The following is a 20,631-nucleotide window of genomic DNA, read 5'->3' on the forward strand; positions in this document are numbered from 1 at the left end:
AGTTATTTTAAATAGTAAAAATATTTCAAAATGTTACCGTTTTTGCTGTATTTAGGATCAAATAAATGCAGGCTTGGTGAAGAGAATTCTTTAAAAAACATTAAAAATCTTACGGTTCAAAAACTTTTGACTGGTATGTTAGCCTATAGTTTGAAGTAAAAAATATTCATATTAATCAGTAGAGTCTGAGATTTATTTGACAGTGATTTCACATTTCTTGTTTGTATGAAGGCTAAATACCAATAAAAGGTGAACATTTATTTATTTGCGCCATTTATTTCCGAAAATATTATATAGCTTTATAGGAGTAGGTTTCATAGAGTTGGCAAATTCATTTTTCTTAAGTTTGTAGGTACAGACATCTGTTGTGGCCGTTCTTGGCCGTTTTTATGAGACTTTTTTAATAGTGTTCATATCGATATCGGAATTATATCGTATCGACCAAAATTAAGAACTATATCGTGATATAAATTTTGGCCATATCGTCCAGCCCTAGATTGACATGAAAATGTAGTAATTACACCATAAATGCATATAATTAAAGTCTACTGTGTTTCACAGTCAACAGGTTTAAAGGGAAAGAGCACTTTTAGATAAACAAGGCAATAATAGATGGCACTTGTGGAGCTAGGAAAACAAAGTTCTTTATGAACCGCAAGATTGCTTGTAATAAAGATTTACGGATCAGTAGCGGACTCTTCTGTGAAAGCTGCTTCCCCTCTCACAAGAGACACCAAAGAGGGAAATTCCCCTCATTTTCAAAAATGAAATTCAGGCCCTGAATAAAGGTCTAAAAATCCTGACTGTAGTATTAGTATAAATAGTTATAAATGATAAAAAGATGGCTTTAAAAAGATCGGTATCGGTGATCGGATCGGCAGATACTGCTGTCTGTGATCGGCGATCGGCCTCAAAAATCCTGATTGGAGCACCCCTACACAAGACCATACACAAAACCAGACTAAACAAGAATTCCTCAATGATTCTGATGAAAACCGCTCCTAAAGGTGTCAATACGGTGTCATTATAAAAGGTAGCTTATGACATTAACTCAAGTTTGTCATACCGCTTGACAAACAGAACAGTTTAATTCACAACATTAGTGCTGTAACTCCCACAGCAGCATAAGGTGAGGTCAGATGTTGAGGAATCTCAACTATCAGTTCATTGCTAGGGTAAGCGAGTGCTGAAACATCTTGAGCAACCGTCTATCTGACTAATTTCTGGCAATTAATAAACAGAAATGACAATTCTGGTCAATAACAATTAGCCTATAATTATTTTCATGTTATGGCCATTAACCAAAAAATGGCCGATATCAAAATTCTGTAGTATTTTGTATAAATAGATTAAAAATAAAATAAAATGCTGCAAGCAGTGTCATTTACATTAACTAAACCCCCCCCCAAAAAAAGTTAATTGAAATAACAAAATATTAAAAAAATAACATTACTTTTGTTTAAATACGAAAACATATAAAAATAAATAAACTAAACCTAATAAATACACATAAATACTATATAGGCATATTTTTTTAAGTAGTAATAAAAATGACAGAAAAACAAAATTACTTAGAAAAATCAAAAACTATAGTAGTATATCAATTATATATACACACAGAGAGAGAGAGAGAGAGAGAGATAAAAAAAAGAAAATAAATAATCGGACAGTGATTAATGCTCTATTGCACACTGCATCAAGTAACTGTGAATTGTGTAAAAAACATAAATGGCAGGGGAAGCCTAATCTCAGACAGACCACCTGATGGATACATACAAAAATGACTGAAAAAACGGCAGTTGCGATCTGATTGGCTTTCTGCTGCCTACTTTCCAGGACTCAGGGTGCATAGGATTTTATCAGGCCACAGGGAGTCTTTTTTTTTTTTTACATGTTCCCAGGCCACTACAATTAGCACCTCCAAGGAATTACTAGTGACTGGATGTGCCAAAGTTTGTGAGGTTTGTGGTACTGAATCTGTGAAAGATACTGATGAATCGGATCTTCATATACCAAATGCAAAATGCAAGATGCAAGTGTTGAGCTACCAAAAAAATGTGTTTACGAATTATTCTAATGCTGTGCAAGAAAGAAACGACAGGAGCACAGGTGAAACTCAAACTAAGCTTATTTAATTATCACTTCAAGACTAAACAGCCCTGGGACAGCTCTCTAAAGGCGTTTTTCTCTGCACACCGGTCAGCAGGGGTTTCACAGACTCGGGTTACGAACGCACAAAAGCTCCACCTGAGTTCTCACACTCTTTGTGTTTGACTTGGAGCGGACAATCACGTCTTTGTAATATGACAGCAGCGAACAAACCCAACAAAGCAAGCCCTGACCAGAGGAACACTGTCATTCATACCTTGAGCCACACCAAAACAAACAATCTCAATGAAATATTGAACCGGCTCACGACAAAGCGAATACAGTAACACATATCCTGGGAAATACAGTACTGTAAAAACCACACAGGAGCCCCTGATCAAGTGTTAAGTCATGCTACCCAAGGCAGATCGATACGCAAAATAGCCGTGTCAGATTTGTAATATCGTGGTCTACGTGAGAACAACGGCCTTAAAAATATTTTTCAGCTGATTAGCGTCACCAGCTGGGCAGACAATTACGAAAGCGCAATGCAGGACTTTTGAAAATATCCTTGACCCCGCAGGAAAATGCAGCTGATCTGCATCGGAATGCTAGCAGGAATAAAGCTTATTTCATTATATCATTACTATTTTTTTAAATTAAAGTCTAGAGTTTGTAAAACCAATCCGCAGGAGGTAAATCAGATGAAAACGGTCTTAAGAAAAATCAAACAGATTTAATAATTAACTGCATTTTTCTCTAATAATGTCATCCATTTAAATAAAAAATGTATTATATAAATAAGCAGCTAAAATTTTACAAATGGCCATCTTCACTGTATTACTAAAGGAGGTTGAAATATCAGTCATGCTCTGATAAGCACAGATAGAGAAAGAGCTACAAAGATATTTCTTTCTTCGCGGTTCTGCACCGATTTGCTGGCCTCTGGCATTATGCCTTAATCACACTACAAAAACTAAGGCAAAGTTGCCAAATTAAAGTTGGCAGGTACTGGTTCCACCAAGTCAGTGCTTTGTTCCTCTAAGAAATCTGACTCCTTGATGGCTTTACAACACTGATCTGACCTAAATCCAGCTGACCTCTGGAAACAAGCACACACCAACCACGACAGCTTAAAGATTCGAGGTTTATAAACAAAGGATTGTGCCATTCGTCTGACAAAAAACTGAGGGGGAAAAAATCATACAAATGGAGACAGAAAGTCAGGTGCAATTTCTAGATTGATATTAACTTTTACTAGTAATTTTTGTGATCATTTAACTCGCCACAGGAAAAACTATAACTAAAAAAAATAATATATGCCACAAAATTTCCAAGCATGAGATTTCCTTAAATATAGTTTATTATTAATAATGTATTTTTATAAATGTGTGTGTGTGTGTGTGTGTGTGTGTTATAAAATCTGACGACAATGTCGGACAACAAATGGAGGGGAAAAAAATCGAAACAGTCAGGTGCAGTTTCTAGATTGATTTTTAACTTTTCCTACACACACACACACACACAGTATAAAATGACAAAAGTTGAACAAAGTATGATAGATAGACAGACAGATAGACAGTTAGTCAGTCAGACTGTGTATATATATATATATATACAGTGTTGGGGGTAACGCATTACAAGTAACGCGAGTTACGTAATCAGATTACTTTTTTCAAGTAACTAGTAAAGTAAAGCATTACTTTTTAATTTACAAGAGAATATCGGAGTTACTTTTTCAAATAAGTAACGCAAGTTACTTTTTTTTCTTCATTTTATTGATTGACAGTTCTCCTGTCCCCATGTTGAGAGAAATCAGAAGATGTTACTGTAGTTCTACAATAAATATGAATATGCATTAATTAATCTCTCACAAAAAAAAAAAAACAGATTCAGTATTTGTCAAAATAAAAAAACCTGCAATAATTAAATGTTAAACAATAAAAATATGCGTTATGTATTTAATCCCATTCTATTAAGCAATGTCTTTGCTTCTGACCTTCGACGATCCAGTTCAACCGTACTAATAAGCACAAATTACTCTAGACAAACATTTGTGTCTTTTTTTATTGCTGAAGTGTGTTGAAATTTCTTCTTCTGCATTCTACTGTACGGATGTAAATTTACTTTCCCTTCAGCCTGAGGCTGATTCATTTCACTTTTGGTGTGAAAAGGCTTTTATATTTGCCAAAAATAGAACTTTTTTATTTTACAAACAAACAAGCAAGCCCTGTCCAGATTTAAAAAGTAACGCAGAAGTAACGAAACGCATTACTTTCCATACAAAGTAACGTACTTAGTTACTTTATGGAGTAATGCGATATTGTAACGCATTACTTTTAAAAGTAACTTTCCCCAACACTGTGTGTGTATATATATATATATACACACACACACATACACACACTGAAATATCGATATAACATTTCCAGACAATATATAAACGGTGTCTGTATTCAAGTTCTATATATAAATGAGGTCACTGGACGACTTGTTGCTGTAGTTCTATTTTCCCGCGGTGTTTCTGTATTTTCCCCGCGCGTGTCACGTGGCAGTGGGCTTTTATGATTATGTCTGTGTACTCGCGTTTATATGACAGCAGTCCAGCGACCACGACTCGCACAAACAAGCCCAGGAGACGGAAGCACACGGCTTCATCACCACAGAACGCCGTTTTCTCAGCCCATGTTCATTTAAGATTTCCCGGTTTATAGTTATTTATTTCAGCTAGCGCGAGCTAACCGAGCACTGACGCCGACGCGCGCGCGTGCTTACAATCCAGTCAGAAAATCACTTTTTACGCACCCGGACAAGATATACCTGGCCGACACGAACAGAACTCTTGATGCTGCTCACAGGCTGTTCGTATCTGAGTGTATAAAAGCCTAAACATGTCTGAAATGCGTCCTACCTCAGCCGAGCTCCCCTCCTCACTGATGAGCCCCATCTGACGCTCGCGTGCGTGTCTTCATCTCGACTGACTGAGGAGCTCCTTCCCTTTTCAGAAAGAAACAACAAGGTTCTCCAGGCTTTTATTTACACTGTATGCATGAATGCACACGTCAAAAGAGATGCGCGTAATGCCAACCTTTTATTTAATTTTTGCAACTTTATATCTAGTTTAAATTATAAAAGCGCAATGACATGGTTTAATAGCAATGATGCTTAAAAATGACTGCACTTGAAATTAACGCGTGTCTGGTAAACTAATAAACTGAAACAATTCGTTTATTGTAATCCACGCGTTAAATTGCACATTCCACGAATTCGGTACACCTTATATACAACTATTAATAAGCAACTAACTAAAAATATACAAACAACAATTTTTCTTTAATTTATGGGAACTCTTTATTTTTCACTCAAATTGTAGTAAAAGTGTTGTAAACCCCGAATAGAAAATGGCTCATATAAAATTAAGTTTCAATTCCTAGAGTGACATTTCTAAATGTCAAGCACATCCTTTCACTGACAATTTGTTGGAAATATTTTATTGATTTTAGTTTCATGCCCTTATTGACCAAATATGACATCTGCCGGCCAATAATACTTATTGCATGTAAAAAAAAGTCAAATAAAACCCACAGACAAAGAAACTAGTTGTTTTTGTAGACAAACTGTAATTGTTTTTGGTTAAGTGACGGTCTAAAATGAACGCTTTAGTAAATGTTAATGAAGTCCACTGGGTAGAGACGCGCCTGCTCCTTTAAATTCATCCGGACGAGCTGTGATTGACAGGTCATTAAGGGGCGTTTCCAACTGTCAGTCATCCAATCAGCGTTGAGCGTGCAGTCTGGACGGAGCAGAACCCGTGACGTAAACGACCACCATTCTACTGTGTGTGCGGACAATCAATAAACATCTTCTGCAAAGTAGCAACAAAACCATATATCAAGCATTTTTGAGGATATTAAATACAATTATGGACTCCACAGCGGTAAGAGAAACCTATGGTTCATCAGAATCGGTCGTAATGTTTTTGTAAAGCTTATTGCATTGCTATATTAGCTTACACGACATGGATAAAACGTGATAAACTGTGACAAGTGAATTAAGTTTCTGTAGTCCAGCATCATGCACAACCTTTTATTATTGTCTCGTGATGCTTTTAGTTATACAGGCAGTGTTACTGTAACTCTTTAAGATTACGAGGAAATGAACAGTAGGCCTAAGTCAGAAGGAAAGCCTCTTGAGACGTTCATTGAAAATGAGTGATTTTTCTTGCATGCATGCATGTTCATTGCCTTAAATATAAATATAGAATAATGACCGATGCAATCAGATAATATAAAAATTTCACCTTTTTAGGTGTTTTAAGTGTTCGTCAGGTGGTTAAAACTGAATTGTCTTGGCCTACTCTCACTGGGCAACATGATTAGAATGAAATAAAAACAATATGGAAATAAATCATATTTGTATGCGAACTAATGCATGCTCTTAACGTCAATCCTGATCAAATGGAGACACTGCTGATATTCAAATATCGTACTTCTATCAAATATGGCACTTTTGATGTCCCACAAGAATGCATGAACAGAAAAAGAAACCAAACTGTCTCAAGGTAGGTATCAGGGCAAAGTCCCCTGTGAAGTCAGCATTGCAGTGCAGTGTGCATGATCAATGCTATGAGTATGAGAAGTGTTCAGGTTTGTTCTGGACATGTCATCACCTTCACGTGTTAAACAGACCTTTTTTCTTTTTTTTTTACAGCCTTTTATTTGAGCTGATTGCGTCTACATCTTTTATTTGGAGATGTGTTATAAATAAAATATACTCATTTGATACATTTTAAGTTTCTTTGGATAAAAACATCTGCCAAATGCATGAATGGCAGTGACTGCATTAAAGCAGGCTTAAAACAGGATTCTTTATTATATTATTTTATTATATATGGATGTACAACCTTATGAAGTGTCATTTTTATATGAAATATTAAATGATGAAATATAAAATTATATATATATATACATTACAAAAATATATATAATAAATTCCATTAATGATAAAAAATTACAAACATTAATACAAAGTGTGTGTGTGTATATGTGTATATATAATATTATTATTAAATTCATCCATTGAAATAAATTTTTAGTTGACTAGTCCTAAAAATTCTGAAATAACACAAGTGGAAGTATGTGAATATCATCTCCAAACATGTGAAATCAAAATGATCTTATTTAAGCAAAGTCCCCTTCCTTTGCATTGGAGCTCATATTGTTGTGGTGTTTTCTAGACCATAGGAGGGTTCGTCAGCACTCTCACTGAGATGGGCTTCAGTGAGGATCAGATACAGGCGGCGATGCAGGCCGGATTCTTCTCTGTACCAGAAGCAGCTGAATGGTAAATGTTTTTATGGATGAAAATAATGAAATAAGCTTTTATCCCAAGAGAAAAAAGTGTGGCCTGTTATGTAATAGCTTAGGTTAGTCATAAACCTGTCTTGTTATATGCAGTGGCTTTAGGGAATATTGAAAGTGTTGTTATTAGACAGCATTGTTCATGATTAAGCACCAGCCCTCTCATTTATTCTCACATTTGCTCTGAAGGCTTTTGCAGGGTGGGAGTCCACGGCATAAACTAGTCAAGCAGCCTTCAGGTCCTTTAGAGACGGCATTTTCTGCATTTAACCCTCCCAAAGATGCTCTCTGCTCCAACAACAACTCACAGTCTGACGAAACAGGTACTAACAGCACAGTTTGTTCATTTACTCATTTGTATGATACAAACAGACTTCTTTCAATAGAGTGACAACATTCTTCTGGGAAGGAAAACGTGATTTACTGTGCAAATAAACTCGCATGTGACTCACAGGTCATGTGATTTTGTGCTTGGTGTGCTGCAGATCATTAGCAGTACTTTAATACTGGAATCTGAAATGTTATTTAATACAGAGGAATTTTCTGCTTTTAGGTCCTTCATTGGTCTTGGCACCACCTTCTGTGAACGCTCCCACAGCAAAAGAGCATCCACCCCTGGAAACACGGATCAAGCAGGATAAGAGTAATTTCCACGAGCAGCAGAGGCAGCGAGTGGCCCAAGAGGCGCGGGCAGAAAAGAGACAGAAGAAGCAGGTGAATCAGTGAAAGGGTTCATGTTCTCACAATAAAGCTCCATAAGCAAGGGTTGCTTCTCTCAAAAATGAATCTACTCACGCCCACGTCATTTCATGATTTCTTCTGTGGAACACAAAATCTGTTCTTTTAAATACAACAAAATTGGTGACCAGTGGCTGTTTAAAAAGGTTGTTTAAAATAATTAGTTTTTTGTTTTTTGTGCTATTAAAAGACAATTGTATTGAGAGAGAATTTATATTAAATGACTGTAGAGAGAAGAGTAAATACTTTAAAACATAATTAATAAATTTGATACCTCTCTCTGTATTTAGTAAAATAATAATAATTAATTTAATTTGTTATTTAATTTTAATTTAATTAATATATGTACATGTATAATAATGTTATATTTATAAATATATACAAGATAGATATTATTTTAAGTGTGTGTGTATGTGTATATATATATATATATATATGTGTGTATATATAAGCTCAAAAAGGACTATATATATGTAAATTAATAGAATTGTCAAATGTTATCATTTATTCTATAATACAGTTAGTATAATTAATATAAATATATTTTATCATATTTTATATTTTAAAATATAAATATTACATTTTAAAATATATATCTGTGTTTTTGCTCCATCAACTGTCACAGTTTCATGCTTTACAAGATAATTTTTGGTTCCCAGTTCAGTAACGGTTTGTCCTTTGATCAGGAGCGTGAGTTGGTATTGAAGAGGATCGCAGAGGACCGGCGCAGTCAACAGGAGAAGACCCAAAACGAAGCCACGGCCGAGAGTGGACAGGGACAGAGACTGGGTGGACGTGTGGAGACCAGCTTGGACAACCACTGCATCCTTATGGTGCAAGAGCACATCTTTTTTCCACTGCTTTCTAACAACTGCTGTTAGCGTTATTTCGCATGAAGTCAAACCTGTCCGTTTTGTTTGTGTCTGTTATAGATTCGTCTTCCGTCTGGGGAATCAATGCGTGAGCGTTTTCCTGCAGACACTCCCTTAAGTCACGTCGTCGAATACATTGCCGGCCGCCACCCTTCACTACCCGCTTTTTCCCTCCTGCAAGGGTTTCCTCGAAAGCGCTTTGGGGAAGCTGAGCTAACCTGCTCCCTCCGGTCTCTGGGACTGACTCCCAACGCTGCACTTTGCATACAGACCACACCCTCAGAAACGCCTCAGGACCCGCCTAGTCCAGCGTCCCGATTGGCTGTTGTAGGGCAGGAGGAGGCGGAGCCGGAGCCGCAGCCACAGGAAGAGCCGGTGGCACCACCGAATGAGCAACCCCAAGTGGAGGCCAGAGCTTTAGAGGAACTGGAGATACCTCCACCTCTGCCCCATCAGCTGTGGGAGGAAGCAGTGGGGTATGCTGGGATTCCTGGGGTCGGACCTCCGCTGTCAGGACCCTCTCACTTCTGGGGTGAGATTTACTTTTACAAATTTCTGAATGCACTACATGGTTATTTTAGTATTTTATTTCTATACTTGTTTTCTAGTTATTAATATTTTGAATGTAATATTTTGAGCCGTGACTGCAAAACATCCAAGTATCGTCAATTTATATTTACCACACCCATAAATTGAAAAATCCTATTATAAAAACCCATAGGAAAATCTTGTGGGAATCCAGTGGCAGATTTGAATGTCAAGACTGCAGCACTCTATTGACTTTTATTTTTATATTTTCAGTTTTAGCTTATTTTTAGTTATTTTAGTGCTTTTGTAATTTTTATTAGTTTTTTTCTTTTTAAATATTGATTATTTAAAAAAAAACAAATAATGATATATATATATTACTTGATGCTTAAAATGTAAGTTTATTTATTTTATAATTTGTTTTTATTTCAGCTTTAGTTCCATTTTGTTTTTATTTATTTAGTAATTATGTTTTTTGTGTTTTTATGTTTATGTTTCAATAGTTTAAAAAATGATAAATTACCTATTGTTGCTTAATATTTAAGTTTATTTATTTAAGTTATAATTTATTTTTATAACAGATTTAGTTCCTTTTATTACAAGTATTTCATCTAATATTTTATTATATTTTATTTTATTTTATTTTCAGCTTTACCTGAATTAACAAAAATGTTTTCAGTATTTTTAGTTTTAGTTGAAGGGGTCATAGGATGCTACATGCACTTTTACAAGTTGTTTGAACTGAAATGTGTGTTGGCAGTGTGTGCACACAACCACCCTAAAATGATAAAAATCCACCCAGTGTTTTTTTTTAATCTTGTTAAATCATTTCCCCTTTCTCAAATCAAGCCGATCTCAGATGCCTCCAGCTTCACCTCCAGAAGAAGTGAGTGTAAGGTTTTTAGAATAAATCTTTGCAAATCGCCATTCCTAATAATGTGCTAGTTAGCGAGTTTAACGATGAATGCAGCTAAAGTTTACCGTTTCTCAGAGAGCGGCTCGGAAGAGAGGGGCGGGGTCAGCAGAGCTCATTTGCATTTAAAGCGGCATGCAAGGAAACAGCTCGCTATGAACAGAGCTGTTTTTGACGGTAAAAACAGTGTTGTTTGACACTACCATTGAGAAATTTTAACCAAACTATGTTACAGACTTTTCATTAAGACCCTAAAGAATCAAATCAACGTGTGGAAAATGGGCATCCGATGACCCCTTTAACGATAGTAATCCCTGCTCTTCACAAACTTTACTTCAATGCAAGTAATGTTGTGTTATTACACTTTTGCTTCTGACAGGACGAGGCCATAAACTGGTGCAAGGTGAAGCAGAAAATGAAGAACATTTGGAAAATGAGGAGCAACCAGAAGAAGTAGTTGTACCTCCATTTAATCTCAATGGTATATAACGGTTTACTTTCACAATAGTTTTTGACAGGGTGTTATATGGTTGTTAGGGTGTTCTAGGCGTTTACTAGTTTGTTCTGGGTGGTTTCTAGATGGCAGCCCAGGTAAAAAGAGTCCAAAGTCTCTATGGTATTCTGGACTCTAGTTATGGCTCAGGTACCTCCTCCTTCCCCTCTAAATCTGTGAGATTTTTCCAACCTTTTTTATTGTTTGCCAGTCAAAAATATGGCTGATTGCTTAGAAAAGTTATAGCCACATCATTTTGAGGTACTATTCATGTTTCAGCACAATTGCAGGAAGAGTTGAGTGCTGAAGTTTAATACTTGAGGTTTGAGGTTTGCTTAAGTATGAGCATTAATAATAGTGATGCTTGCATTAGTCAGCACCATTAATAATGAATAAGATGTGTGTGAAAATTAATTTCTCATTTCTCAGTAATTAAATCATCACAATTAACATAATAGTTAGAATTGGCTTGATTACAGTCAACTCCGATCTGGATGAAACTCCAAAAACCGTCAAAGATAAAACGAGCACTTCAGGCCACGATCAGAGGGAATTCCTGATGAGACTGTAAACAAAAGATGTTGATATCTGATAGTCTGGAACGGACTAAAAAGCCGCTGCTTTTTGGACTCAACTGAATCAGAAAAGGCCATAATCTCATAAAGGAGGACTGGAATGGTAATGAATGGACAGTCTGCCAACATTCCTTCAAGGGCTTTAATCACAGAGAATCCTTCAAAACATTCAAGAACTGGAGCTTTATCTGCTCTCACTAAAGGTCACTGCTCACGATTCTCCAAAAGCTTCGTTTATGAAATAAATGGAACTGCATGCATGACTAAAACATTAGATCATATAGATGCAGTCTCATCCCAACTTTGGTTCCCAGAACGTTCTGGGAATGTTAGTTTTTGGTTGTTTAAAAATAAAACCTAAAAAGAACATTCCTGGAACGTTAAAGCTAACATTGGGGGAAAGTTTTGTGTTCTCTGAGATGTAACTGATCATATAGCGTAGTTTATTGATCTTCAGCTATCACAGAATTGCTACCTTTGGACTGCTGTGCTCAGGTCAGTCTGAATCATAGATCTTTGTTCAGTAACCTTGAGTTTTTAGGTCTTTTAGGTCACTTTAGCGAGTGACCAAAGTGTGAGAAACTTGGGGAAGTCCATAGTGGGTAAGAGGTTAATGCCCTTAGTTGTCCTAGTTTAGACCCGGTTATAAGTAAAAACCCATTCACCTCTTTCAAATGATAAAACTCTCGTGTGCTATAACTGCATATGTTCCATAAACCGGCTCTTTTCACTGGAAGTTTAATGCGGGGATTTCAGACACGCTGGGAATGAAAGCAGCTGACAGCTTTGGACAACGTTTTACTTCACCAAATGCTGTGAAGACGATCATATGTTAATTTGCACACATGAGACACGCAGGAATTAACTGCAGCTGGATTGGTTTAGCAGGCAGGTCTGTGAACATGCTAATATATGGTAATTAGCTTAATATGCAGTTAGTTCCAGTGCAACTGTTTTGATATAGAGGCTGTGTAATTGAATGCTTGGTTAATTTGGTAGTAGCAAGATGCAATTAATTTGTTTGCTTGATGTGCTTATGGATCATGCAAGTAAATTGTTGTAAACTGCTCTTTAAAATGTCTAGTTTTTTAAGATACATCCCCTCAGTCATGAAAAACCTGGAAATATCAGGGAATTTTAAAATTGTGATTTCCAGACCTGGAATAGTTACTGAAATTAATACTTCAATCTTCAAGGTTTATAGAATTTTTTTGTATAATTTTTGCAATTTTAAAAAGTGATATATACACACACACACACCTATATATATATATATATATATATATATATAACTATTTGCTAATATTTTTTTATAAAAATCTAAATAATCAATACAATTTATAGATAATCTCCCTCTCACTCTGACAGGACTGCCACGGTTGCCCTTCTTCCTGGAGAACAGAGGAAGAGCAGGACTGGAGCCGAGACATCACTGGCCGGAGCAGGGCAACAGACTCAGGTAGGACGATTTCTAAAAAGCCCGAAGGGTGTGAAGTTAAGGGCTAATTAGTGAGAGCTTTATAAAAAGATGACCGTTCAGCATGTCAATAAATGTAAGAAAGAAAAACCTTTTGCAATTAAGCATGACGTCATTACAGTGACATCACTGCTTTCAGTGGTTTTGGTTTCTGAATTTTGATCGATTTGTTTCCTAAATAAAATGTTAGATATGTTTGCCATAGCATTTGGAAAACTTAAGCAGTATACGTTGTCCTTAAAGGGATAGTTCACCCAAAAATGAAAATTCAGTCATCATTTACTCATCCTCATGTTGTTTCAAATCTGCTTGACTCTCTTTCTGCTGAACAACACAAAAGAAGATATTTTTTCAGTGGGGCCCAAAACCGCTTGATAATAGTAAATGGTGACAGCATTTAAATTTTTGAGTGGACTGTCCCTTTAAGTGACTACAATTGGTTGTGTGTTGAAGGGGGGCGGAGCCTGATGACCCAGCAGACCCTGAGGAAGGCCGTGCGTTACGTGGAGCTGCGGGTCAAGCAGCAGTAGAGCGTTTACAGCGAGCCGCCCATCACGACGAGCAGCCGTCACCACACGGGCATCCCTCGCCCCCCAAAAAAGCCTTCAAGACCCCCCGCGTGCCCCCTCTCTGCTCGATGGCCACCAGGGCCACCGTTTCCCTCATGACAGGTCAGAAAGAGACTGCCTAATGTTGTTTGCTGATTACATGAGTGCTCAGGACAAGAGTTTGACCATAATCTTGCTCTTTCAGCTCCCAGCATGCAGTACAGCAGCAGCCTGGCGTGTTTGACTCCAGAGCTGGCCGAACTCTTGTTGGCTCATATGGCACGTGAACGTCTCCTCCGACCGCGTACGCTGGAGCTCTTCTTTGGCTGCCCGCTGCAAAAGTTCGTTCTAAACTGCTACCCGTATACCACCAATGAGCTGCTGCGGCAACTGAGGGCGTTTTCCTGCCTCAAACATCTCAGCTTTGTCAACTCTCCACTCATCACAGGTGTGAGATTTTTCACCAGAACAGTCAAGAAATGTATTTATTTATTTGTTAGGACAATTATATGTATATATAGCCCAAATAAGTAGCCCAAAATTCTCATTACTGTAACGAAAAAAAATTAAATTGTATTACTGTAATGTTAAAAATATATTAAATGGCTATATAATAAATAATAAAGGAAAATTAGGTGTTAATTTTTATTTTAAAAGTACTATATAATTTAATAATTTATTATTATTGCTAAATATAATGTTTAATAATATGAATATGATACAAGTTATAGAAGTGGTTCTCAATTCCAGTCCTCGCGTACCACCGCTCTGCATATTTACCATGTCTCTCTTATTTAACATACCTGATTCAGATAACCAGCTCCATGATTGACAGGGTCCCTAGACTCCCTACACAGTGTTCACTGCTCCCTACTCTCTGAGCAGGGGAAAACCGTTGAATTTTCTTCACTTCAGAACATTCATTCATGGATTTGCGCTGCACCACAGCCTGCAGCATCTTCACACACAGACCAAACTTACTAGAGAATTGTAAAATGTGACATAATAAACCTCAGTAAATAAATCCAGTGTAAATTCACATCGCGCACACTTTAATGCCCTTTGAATGGAACACATACATTTATATTTCTATTTAATATTGGCTTGATTTGTTTGTACATGATTTGTAAAGCTGTGAAATCATCATTTCCTGTTTCATTTTGCAGACGCTGGTCTTTCTGTTTTGTCCAACCTCTCCAAACTTCAGCACCTCAACTTGTCGTCTTGTAGCAAACTAACAGACAGCTGTTTGCAGTATATCGCAGGTGAGACAGCATGTCAGAAACCAGTCCATAAGTGATTATTATCATGAACAAGTGCGTCATCTTGTTTGTGTCTGATCTCAGGACTGCGCAGTCTGACGTTCCTGGCTCTGGACCAGACCAAAGTAAGCGATGCAGGTCTGCTGATGTATCTGCAGTCAGGTTCTCTTGCGCTGTGTCAGCTCAGCCTCAATCATACGGCCATCACTGAGAGCACATTGAGAGCGCTGCCCGCATGTGTACCACAGCTACGAATGCTCAGTATTAAACACACCAAGGTAATGTGTGTACACAGAGATTTTTTTCAAAAGAATTTAAAATTGTATTTATATTTATTTATTTTTAAAAAGTTTTAATAGTTTTATTTTATTTATAGATAGAAATATAGGTTTTGCAGGTTCAATCCCAGTTTGTTTTGGATTTACAGTACATGCCATTTAGGGCTGGACAATAATTCGATATCAATATGTATCGCGATATCATTTTTTTCAATAACGGTGATATGTTCGCAACTTGTGTAGATTTAAAAAGGCATGACTGCTTCATTTTGGTGTGTATTTGTATACTTTTACCATCCAATGAATCTCAACATGCTTTAATTTGGTGTCGCTATACGTTTGCATCACTAAGGTTAAATTAGCCTAAGTCTTTCTTTGGCCTGCGCTCTGGAAGTGATCTGTTAAATCTAATAAACTTTAATTACTAAAACTAAAACTGAAACTAAACTATATAAAAACTAAATAGAAATGTGTTCACAAAATAAAAACTAAACTAAAACTAACAAAATTATTAATGAAACTAATAAAAACGAAACTAAATTTTATTGCAAATTTGAAAACGATATTAAAATAAAAGGAATTAAAAAATGCAAAACTATAATAACCTTGGTCTCCAGCAGCATTTCCAGTTTTTGTTGTTGTTATATTTTTTTTTTTAAAGAATTATCTTCTGCTCACCAAGGCTGCATTTATTTGATCCAAAGTACAGCAAAAACAGTCAAATGTTGAAATATTTTTACTATTTAAAATTGCTTTATATTTTAATAGATTTTAAAATGTAATTTATTCCTGTGATCATACATGGGTAAATTTTCAGCATCATTACTCCAGTCTTCAGTGTCACATGATCCTTCAGAAATCATTTTAATATGCTGATTTGCTGATTATCAATATTTAAAACCGTTGAGTAATTTTTTTTTTCAGGATTCTTTGATGAATAGAAAGATCCAAAGATCAGCATTTATCTGAAATAAAAAACTTTTGTAACATTATACACTATTCCATTCAGTATCATTTTTATTAATTTTTTGGGAAAGAAATTATAGAAATTAATACTTTTATTTAGCAAGGATGCTTAAAATTGATCAAAAGTGATGATAAAGGCATTTATAATGTTACAAAAGATTTCGAATTCAGAAAAATAGTGTTCATATCGATATCGGAATTATATCGTATCGACCGAAATGAAGAAATATATCGTGATATCAATTTTGGCCATATCGTCCAGCCCTAATGCCATTTATGGATGGGGTTATCTAACATAGATTATATCACTATAACAGACTAACAAAAAAATTATGCTCAAATAATGCTGCAGCATTCTGTAAAAGGTATGTAAAAAAATAAATAAGAAAATAAATAAAAAAAATGAAAAATTAGTAAAGCAGCCAATGTGTTTATAATATGGGAATTTCTGTCGATCCAAATGTATGGATTTATTTACCACCAATAAGTGACATATTCCATATTAATCTGATTTGTTAATGTAACCAGTTGTGATTTCAGTTTTTGTCATGTTGAGCAATATAAATTGTGACAGGGCCTGTAATACTTCATCTAAAACTATTTTAATATTTTTTTCCAATTCTTGTAAAATCATTATACATTAGCTTTTTTTTATCATCAAAAGTCTGAGGTTGGCAAGATTTTTTTTTTTAATTTGAAAAAAGTCTCTTCTGCTCACCAAAGCTGCATTTATTTGATCAAAAAAAACAGTAATAATGTGAAATATGATTACAATTTAAAAGATCTGTTTTCTATTTGAATAGATTTTAAAATGTAATTTATCTCCAGATTACGCCAGTCAATCATTCTAATTTGTTGCTTTTGGAAACATTTATTATTATTATCATCAATGTTGAAATCAGTTATGCTGCTTAATATTTTTGGGGAATTTTGTTTTGAGAATAGAAAGTTCAAAAGAACAGCAATCAAAATCTTTACTATCACTTTTGATCAATTTAGTATATCCTTATGAACAGTAGACTGCATTTGTCCCTTCAAACAAGCTCCAGGTAGCTTGCGCAGTCAGTCATGAAGCCCTTACAGGGCTTGTTTGTAAGGTTTATTTATTTTAGGCTGTGAGAGAATTCACTATACGTTTATCCTATATTTATTTTGCTTTTGTTTCCTTTTGCTATGAGGTGAGTGACGTGTCTGCACTCGCAGAGCTCCAAAACCTGCAGACGCTTCACCTGGACGGCACAGGTGTACAAGAAAATACTCTCCAGTGCCTAGCAACCCACCCCAGCCTATCAGCTCTCAGCCTGGCCGGCATACCAGTCGCCGACGGAAACCACACGCTGGAGATCATTTCAGGTGCAGCCAAATATAACTATTTGTATATATGGCTTTTTATGCAGTATTTAATGCATGCATAAATGTTTTTTTTGCATAGGGATTAGTCAATCCTGTTTGGGGTTTTAGTGAAGTAAGATCATTTACTACTTTGTCTGATTTCTCCATGCAGGCCTAAGGCTTACCCAGCTCACCCTGCCTGGCAGACACTCTGTGACGGACAGTGGACTTTCGTTTCTCTCCAGACAGACTTTACTTTTAGAGCTCGACCTGACTGACTACACTCAGCTCACTGACCACGGCATTACACAGCTTTCCAGCATGACCAGGTAGAGCTTTAGGTCCAAAAGTGTCCATGTAGTAAATCAAATGAAAAAAGAAGCTGCTGTTCTGCTTTAATTTGGTGTAATGCAACCATGCAAATCTTGTAATGCTGGAATAGGCTTACTTACGGTTATTTACGAAATCACTGGCCACATCCCAAATTGTTGTAGTGCATTGTTTCCCACGGTCATGAAAAACCTGGAAATATTAGAGAATTTCAAAAGTCTCTGGAAAAGGCATATTCCGCTCTTCCTTTAGCTAGAATTTACTCTTTACTTTATGAAATGAGTTTTAAAAATTTCTTGTCCAGTCATTATTAACAGCTGGACAAGGCATGGAAATCATGGTAATTCTTTGGTCAGAAATTGTGGGAACCCTGATTTATGTGTAACAATCTGTTCACACCAAGAGCAAATATGTGCCACAAACAAGACTTGAAAATCAATCCACTCTTGTAAACATATTCACACTGTTCTTTTTTGTCAGCAAATATAGTGTTGTTGTTATTTTTGGTCCTGTTGATTGACTGTGTGATAAAACTCACAGACCAATAAGTTTCTTTTGTAGGTTTTCCAGCATTCTGATCAAAAAAAGGGATTATATTGCAATATATCATGCTATTGCTATGTGACTGCTTTAAAGCAATTAAAATTTACATTGTCATGCAGTTTTTTGTTTCGCTGTTGGTATGAGTAGACCTTTCGTTCGTTCGCTTCATTAGAAGAGTTTTCAGAAATCTTCACATTTTACCAAAGATGGTAATGATGACCGGCCCCTTTTTATTTGATAGGCTGAAGAAGCTGTCTCTTAGCAACACTCAGGTGAGTGACAGCGGGCTGCAGGGACTGATCAGTCTAAAAGATCTCCAGGAACTGTGTCTTGACCGTACAGCTGTCACCAGCCGGGGCGTTGCAGCCTTGATCACACACTTACCACATCTGCAGGTACAGTAGAATTAATACATAAAATAAATATAATTTTTTTTTTTTTTTTTTTTTTTTTTTAGAAATACATTTTTTACTTTTAAAGTGTATCAAGTGACAGTTAAGACATGTATAATGTTACAAAATATTTTTATTTCAAATAAATGCTGTTCTTTTGAAATTTCTATTTATCAAAGAATCCTAAAAAAATGTAGATGTTTCTTTAGTATTTCTGAAGGATCATGTGACACTGACACAGTAATGGCTGCTGAAAATTCATCACAGAAATAAATTGTATTTTGAAATATATTAACATAGAAAACAGTTATACTAATTTGTAATAATATTTCACAATATTACAGTTTTTATTTTGTTTTTTCATTAAAACTAGCCTTGGTGAGCATAGAGAGTTTTATATAATCATTTTTTTAATATATATATATATATACTCTCTCTCTCTCACACACACATATATATACAGTATATGATGAATATTCATGGATTCAACATACATGTTTGTTTTTTGTTTTGTAGGTGATGGGTTTGGCCAGTACACAGGTGGGTGATACGGTGATCAGACGAGGTCTAGTTCACTGTCCTCAGCTGCTGAAACTCAACCTCAGCAGAACCAGAATCACAGATCAGGGTATGTTGTGCAGTGTTATTCCCTCCACGATCACTTTCTAGTAAAGAAACGTCTCTAACATGCTGAATTTTATTCCTCAGGTCTGAAGTTCCTGTGCCGTATGCAACTGAGTCAAGTAAACCTGGATGGCACAGGTGTAACTCTTGTTGGCATTGCTAACCTGATCTCCGCCTGCCCTCATCTGACCAGCGTACGAGCCAGCCAAACCCGCGCCATACCTCCAGAGCAACAGTCTGACGATGACGGCGATAACGAGAATGGCAACAATGCCACACGATCCTAGATGTCTGTGTGTATTCTTCAAACACGGCCATAGTACCCTTCAGCTGTTTCTCAGAGCTTCCTTTTTCCATAAGTAGCACTACAATCTCACTTGGGTTCGACAATCAAGTTGAAATACTTATTTGAATGTGGTTACACAGCGTAATGAACAAAAAGTTCATATTTAATCTGAGTTTTGTCTGGAACTTTAAACGTGCCATGTATATGCACACTTCAAATTTATATTTTCTGTGGACATTTTGCATTTTTTGTAAAATAAAATTAATTAAATATCATTTAAAAATACTGATGACTTGTAATACAGTATAAAAAAACCGAAGGCGTCATAATTTAGTAATAATGATGCTCAAATATTGCTAATCAACACTTTGCATGACAGATGTAGAAGTATTTGAATCTTTTACATTGTGTATTGCGGATTTGTGCATGAACATGAACATTAAAAAATAGGTGTTAAAGGGGTCGTACGATGTGATTTCAAATTTTCCTTTCTCTTTGGGAGTGTTACAAGCTGTTCGTGAATAGATAAGATCCCTAAAGTTGCAAAGACTAAAGTCTCAAACCCAAAGAGATATTCTTTATAAAAGTTAAGACTCGACCACGCCTACCTAAAACACCTCGTTCAAACACACCCCCACATGTCTACGTCACTGTGTGGGAAGATTTGCATAACGCCGCCCAAATATTTATGCAAAGAAAGAAGGCATAGCTTTGATTCTCGCTAAAGTATTGTTGCTGCCGCCACCGTGTCGGCGCTGTGTGTTTTGTTGCAAAAATACTTTGTTTGGTCTTCCAAAAGAGGACACGCCTAGAAATCAGCGGTTAAGTTGTATTTAACACCATTCCAGAACAGTTCAAACCAAATATTCAGATGTGTGCAACGTGTTTTACGGAGGACTGTTTCCTGATCCTGGTAGAGTAGACTACAATGCCGGCTGTTCTGACTCACAGCCTGTAAGTATGTTTTCATATTTAAAGAATTTGCCACTGATGATTCAAATGCGAGTTTTGAGCAGTGTAGAGTAG

The 20,631-nt window shown here is 36.2% G+C and overlaps 1 protein-coding gene and 1 long non-coding RNA gene across 3 annotated transcripts in view; one reads left to right on the forward strand and one right to left on the reverse strand.

Moving 5' to 3' along the window:
• LOC107599663 (uncharacterized) overlaps positions 1 to 5,065 on the reverse strand; it is an 18,319-nt gene extending 13,254 nt beyond the window's left edge. The window contains exon 1 of the long non-coding RNA XR_001610685.1: positions 5,000 to 5,065. This is a non-coding gene — a long non-coding RNA (uncharacterized lncRNA). The remainder of the gene's footprint in view (positions 1 to 4,999) is intronic.
• Positions 5,066 to 5,875: 810 nt separating this feature from the next.
• Positions 5,876 to 20,141, forward strand: LOC107599662 (uncharacterized). Of its 2 annotated transcripts, XM_016291317.1 has the most exons (18): positions 5,876 to 6,025; positions 7,325 to 7,431; positions 7,638 to 7,771; positions 8,002 to 8,162; positions 8,873 to 9,019; positions 9,119 to 9,146; positions 9,240 to 9,590; positions 10,879 to 10,980; positions 12,936 to 13,026; positions 13,498 to 13,715; positions 13,798 to 14,040; positions 14,759 to 14,857; positions 14,939 to 15,132; positions 17,277 to 17,451; positions 17,603 to 17,759; positions 18,545 to 18,698; positions 19,212 to 19,323; positions 19,404 to 20,141. In XM_016291317.1, the coding sequence occupies exons 1-18, from the start codon at positions 6,011 to 6,013 to the stop codon at positions 19,604 to 19,606; spliced, it is 2,691 nt and encodes an 896-aa protein (XP_016146803.1). In that variant the 5' UTR covers positions 5,876 to 6,010; the 3' UTR covers positions 19,607 to 20,141. The 2 variants fall into 2 exon arrangements, with proteins under 2 accessions (XP_016146803.1, XP_016146802.1); XM_016291316.1 differs by having other exon boundaries at positions 9,119 to 9,590.
• Positions 20,142 to 20,631: the final 490 nt, after the last annotated feature.

This window comes from Sinocyclocheilus grahami, unplaced genomic scaffold (genome assembly GCF_001515645.1).
Source record: "Sinocyclocheilus grahami isolate Dianchi unplaced genomic scaffold, SAMN03320097.WGS_v1.1 scaffold270.1, whole genome shotgun sequence".
In the NCBI taxonomy this organism is placed as follows: Eukaryota; Metazoa; Chordata; class Actinopteri; order Cypriniformes; family Cyprinidae; genus Sinocyclocheilus; species Sinocyclocheilus grahami.

What these genes read in the sequence shown, in the direction of transcription:
- LOC107599662 (XM_016291316.1), top strand. An exon ending in ACCTCCATTTAATCTCAATG is followed by an intron (nt 10,981 to 12,935) that starts GTATATAACGGT and finishes TCACTCTGACAG; the next exon opens with GACTGCCACGGTTGCCCTTC. An exon ending in CACACTTACCACATCTGCAG is followed by an intron (nt 18,699 to 19,211) that starts GTACAGTAGAAT and finishes TTTGTTTTGTAG; the next exon opens with GTGATGGGTTTGGCCAGTAC.